Source organism: Canis lupus, chromosome 18 (genome assembly GCF_011100685.1).
Source record: "Canis lupus familiaris isolate Mischka breed German Shepherd chromosome 18, alternate assembly UU_Cfam_GSD_1.0, whole genome shotgun sequence".
Classification (NCBI taxonomy): domain Eukaryota; kingdom Metazoa; phylum Chordata; class Mammalia; order Carnivora; family Canidae; genus Canis; species Canis lupus.
In genome coordinates this window covers 39350289-39355440 of record NC_049239.1, presented here as the reverse complement: position 1 = coordinate 39355440, position 5152 = coordinate 39350289, and the positions used below count along the sequence as shown (strand labels likewise).

The 5152-nt window shown below is 49.9% G+C and overlaps 1 protein-coding gene across 1 annotated transcript; it reads left to right on the top strand.

The window, feature by feature from the left end:
• The first annotated feature begins 351 nt into the window (after positions 1-351).
• Positions 352-1228, top strand: LOC119864121 (zinc finger protein 346-like). Its single transcript, XM_038562462.1, has 2 exons — positions 352-505; positions 1074-1228. The coding sequence occupies exons 1-2, from the start codon at positions 352-354 to the stop codon at positions 1226-1228; spliced, it is 309 nt and encodes a 102-aa protein (XP_038418390.1).
• Positions 1229-5152: the final 3924 nt, after the last annotated feature.

The following is a 5152-nucleotide window of genomic DNA, read 5'->3' as shown; positions in this document are numbered from 1 at the left end:
GGAGGAATCCCTTGTACTTTATTTATTGCTCTTTTCTTATCATCTAGCATGTGCCTGGTATATAGAAATAAAAATATATTTGTTTAAAAAAGACATGGAAGAAAATACTGGGCCAGTATTCCTCAAAACTCTCAGGGTTATCAAAAAACAGAGTCTGAGAAACTGTCACAGCCAAGAGGAGCCTCAGGAGACGGGATGGCTAAATGCAATGAGGTAACCTGGATGGGATCCTGGAACAGAAAAAGGACATTAGGTAAAAAGTGAAGAAGACAGAAGAAAATATGGACTAAGCTCATAGTAATGTATCAATATTGATTCAGAGGAAAGACGGAGTATCCTGCGCTGAGCACAATGGAGGCCACAGACAGTGGAAGAGCCAGGCCACACAGCAGCTCTCAGGAGCAAGAAGGACAAGAACCTCACGGGCTGTGCTTTGACCTCGAGGAGCCCCTCACCTCTAGGAAGCAGTGTCTGGGGGCCCAACCAATGGGGAGAGAAGAAGTGGAACTCATGATCCAGAAGAACTAGTATCTCTTTACCAGTACCCAGTGTAAGGTTTGCTGCGCCTTGCTCATTTCCGAATCCCAGGAACTGGCACGCTACCAGAGCAAAAAACATGTCAACAAAGTGAAGAGATGCCTACCAATCCATGGAATGGCGACATTAAAAGGGGAAACGAAGAAGCTAGACTCAGGTCAGAACAGCAGAAGCAAAGACAAGAACCAGTGCTGCCCCTTCTGTAACATGACCTGTTCCTCCCCTGTGGTGGCCCCATCGCAACTATCTAAGACCCACACAAAGAACTTAGAGCTGCAGCAGCAATCCACTAAGGTGAAAGCTCTGTCAAAATGCTTTGCAAACCCTTTCCTTATGGCCTCCACCTTAGCCTTGTACCAGGATAGAGAGATGATAGGCCCAGTCAAGTTCTGCAGCCTCGGCCATGCAACTTACAATGACCCTGTCATGGCTCAATAACATTATGTGGGCAAGAAACACAGGAAACAGGAAACCAGCTCAAATTCACGGCACATTATGGGCAGCTGGCAGACCCTGCTATTGCTGACGCATCAGCTGAGAAGGCCCACCCCTGCAAGATGTTAAGATAATGCTCAACTCCATAGAACGGTATCAAGCTCATGTCAGTGGCTGCAAACACAAGAACCAGTCACCAAAAGCAATGGCATCACACCTGAGCCAGATTCCAATGCAAAGGCAGGCAGGCCATTGAGAAAGACTCAGCCACCGTCGGAGACTAGAGATGTTTCTGTCCAGCACCCCAGGTTGAACCAGCCATGAGCCAGCTTCCCATTACCATGGTCAGCCCTTGGCTCCCTCTTCCTCACTTTTCTACCTGGAAAACACAGAGGCCTAAGGCAGGAGTGGGGCACAGATAGCCTCTGATTGGCCCAGGCACATCCACCCCTGCTCTTCCCCTGTAGAATGGGCCCTGTAGGTCAGGACAAGGGAAGGGGGTGGATCTTGAGAGGACTCGGGCCCTCACAGGAGAGTAGTTTGGAAGATGGCCTTTCCCCTTCCCCAGCCCCCTTGGGCCATATGTCATGAGCCCCAGGCCTGTCTTTCCTCTGCAGCTCAGTTTTGAACCAGTCTCTACAGCTAAAGAACTGAGCTCCCCAGGCTCTAGGCAGCTCCAGTGAAACCTGGAGCTTTCACAGCAAACCTTGGCCTAGGTGGCAAAGGATAGATGGAAGTGGCTGCCCCCTTTCCCCAAAAAGTACAAGCTTTCCTGAGCCTGGGACCAGATGCTGGCCAGTTATAGAGCATCCTGCCCACCGTGAAGTTTCCTCCTGGAGCAGTGATATAGTCCTAGCGGAGCAATGCCGTCCTTCCTGCCCCTTCTCCACAGTTCCTGAATGGTGCTAAGGATCTCAGCAGCTGGGGAAAAACTAGAAGGGGAGGTGGCCTCGCGGAAAGCTCCAAGGGGGGGCCAGCGAACAGAATAGGACCCCCAGGGAAAGAGAGGAGAGCTGGTACAAGTTTTGGCAATGAGGAAAAAGATGTTCCCCAGGCCCCAAACTTAGATTTCTCCAACTCTGCTGTGTTTTATGGCCTGGGACTTCACTGGAAGTGGATTTTTCATTGTAGCTTTCAAGCAGCAATTCGAAGAGGTGACAACCATCATAGGCACCCCTTTGTTGAGTCAGGGAAGCCCATAGCTGCTCTGTGGCCTCTTCCCCCCATTGCCTATCCCTTTGCCTGTGAAATGGCTTTACATATTGTGTGTGTGTGTGTATGTGTGTGTGTTTATGCTCTGTCTCTTGATCACTGAAGCATCTAAATAAAGAATTTATCCATGAAAAAATAGAGAGAGAGAGATAGATTCATTAATGAAGACAAGAGGGTCATGCTAATGTAAGATGTCAATAATAAAGGATGCTAGACGTGGAATATATGGAAACTCTCTGAATTACATTAGCAATTTTTCTGTAAATCCAAAACAAAAGGTGTAGTAACAGGAAATGTGAATAATCATCTTCAAGCATCTTTGTGCCCTCCCCCACCCCAGCTGGCAGTCCATCATCTTTCTGACCCTCGCCAGTTGCTCTTCATAGTTTCAATAAAAGACATTCTCCGTTTCCTAAACCTGGAGCCATGAGCCATGCTCTTGCCTGGCAGCGGGAAGCATGAGTTCTAGTCCCACCTCTGCCCTTTCCCTGCTGTCTGCCTGCGTACAAATCCTCACCCTCCACAGAGCCTTACGTGGAAGGTAAGGCTCTCCATGTCATTCCATGAAGCCAGGGACGGTGGCAGGTTCATCTCTGTATCCCCAACTTCTAGTAGGCACATAGTAGGCACTGAACAAAAAGTTTGTTGAATGAATAAATCAACAACCATTGCTTGAGACTCTCGCAAGCTCTTTATAACTAGTCAGCCCAAAGTGTCTGAGACTCCTTTATTGCCAACTCGATTCTAAGCTTCCGTTGTTGCTGTCTCCAACGTTGCTTACAGGGACTTTATAAGCATTTGAGCAATAATTCACAAGAGCTGCACCTGCTGCATCAGGCCCCGCAATCTTCCAACTGCCTGGCATTAAGACAGAGTGGTGCCAGCTGAGAAAGGCAGACGTCACATCTAGGTCCTGTCATGCTGTGTCATCTTGCCTTCTGGGGGTGGTCTTCCCCGGGGATCCATCGGCCCCCCTTGCAGCATCCTTCTCTAATTAGCACAGTGTAAGAGGACAGAACTCCCAGCCCCTGTCTAGGAGGCCCTGGCTTATATCTTCAAGGAAAACAGTTCAAGCCCAGGTAGGGGAAAACGGAAGTCATCTCCTAAAAAACAATCCCTGGCCCCCAAGCTGTCTAGAGACCTGGACTATAGTCCCACCCCAATCTGTCGTCATCCATTCTCTGAGACCTGTGCAGATTTTTCTCTGTTCCTCTGCTTGGCTCCCCTCCCAGAGCTGGTGGGGGTGACAGAAAGCACAGATGAGGACCTTTGTAGTTCCTCACAGGGGCTGTGCTCCTTCTGGTCTCTGGATAATCCCTCTGCACAGAGCACACCACCACCACCACCACCACCACCACCCGGCAAGCACTCTGAAGTCTGCCCTGGCACCCTGCCTACATGCATCCTACTGCCTCCATTAGGCCCTCAAAGCACCTTTATGCTCCCTGCTTAGAGCTTGCTGACTATAAACGCCCCTCTCACTGTCTCCACCAGCCCGCAGCCCACCGGGTCCTGTGCACCATTTACTCCTGTGCCCACCCCGCTGCTTGTCACCCAAGTAGTCAATAAGGGCTGGATGGGTAACCCCGTGAGTGGGTGAATGGGTGAAGAAATGAAGAAACTGTGGACAAATGAATTATTAACTGCTCTACAATCTTATGATTTTTTGGATAACTTACCTCAAATTTCCCTGGAGGGTTAGTGAGATTTTTCTTTTACAGCATCTGTAAAAAAGAGAAGAAAAAACCTCAAATCGTTTGTTGTTGCAGTTGTAAATTCCTGCTGGGTTTTCCCTGATGTGCTTCCAAAGACTTGGAAACAAGCTGTGACACCCTGTCCAGCTCCCTCCCTGCCTCCCACCACTACTGCTACCCAATGCTCCCCCCCCTCTTAATTTCTCTCTCTCCACATCCTGTCTCCATCTCTCCCCTCACTCTGTTTCTCTATCTCTCCCTGTCTCTGTCTCCCTCCCTTTCTCTGTCTCTATCTCTCTGTCACTGTCTCTCTATATCCCTATATCTTTATCTCTATCTCTCTCTCTCCTTCTGTCTCTCTGTCTCTATCTCTGTCTTTATCTCTCTGTCTCTGTCTCTCTGTTTCTATCTCTCTGTCTCTTTATCTCTCTTCTCTGTATCTCTCTCTTTCTCTGTCTTTTCTGTCTCTATCTCTCCTTCTCTGTCTCTGTCTCTATCTCTCTGTCTCTATCTCTGTCTTTGTCTCTGTCTCTCTCCTTTTCTCTGTCTCTATCTCTCATGCACTCCCCACCATCCCTCTCCCCTCCCCATCCTGACCCGGTCCCTGTGCTAGTGCCTTACCAATGAGCCCCCACTCTCCTTCCCAACCACCCGGCCCTGCCTCACTTGTGCTTTGGGAGAAACAGTGGCCAAGAGTGTGGGCTTTGGGAGGGGACAGCCTGAACTGTCCTGGCCTCGTTCTTCCGTGTACTAGCTGTGTCACCTCGCTCAAGTCTGTGACTAACCTCTCTGAGCCTTGGCTTCCTTGTCAGCAGAATGAGTGTCTAGGAGCCCCGCTCAGAGCACTGCAAGGATTAGACAACATGTTTGGAAGTGCTTAGCACACACCGCGGTGACTCTCGCTCCTGTCCCTTCTACTGCACTGATTGCTTTCGTGTCATCCGCAGACACGGCCAGTCCCCCAAGTCCTCATGGAAGGTGATGAACACCTCTGCACCTAGTGTTTCCCTCCGGGAATGGTTTCAGACTCTTCCTCCCCCAAATCAATGACCCTCCAGAGCCCGGTTTCCTGTCTCTGACCCGCTGGTCTTCTGTGCACTCCTCCTTCATTTGACCACAGGATCTGTGTGGATGGGGATGTCCCCAAGCCTGGCCTCCCCCTGGAAATCATCTTAGGAGCTTCTAGCAGTTGGAACATCCAGGATGGGTCCAGAAGGTTTGGATTCCTGAGGTCTGGGGTGTTGCTCGGGGACAGGTATCTGCAGACACCCGGA

Excerpts from the sequence above, each read along its gene's own strand:
- LOC119864121 (XM_038562462.1), top strand. The coding sequence starts at position 352 with ATGGAGGCCACAGACAGTGGAAGAGCCAGGCCACACAGCAGCTCTCAG. Across the intron at positions 506-1,073 it reads AATGGGGAGAGAAGAAGTGG|GAGAAGGCCCACCCCTGCAA; the intron begins AACTCATGATCC and ends GACGCATCAGCT.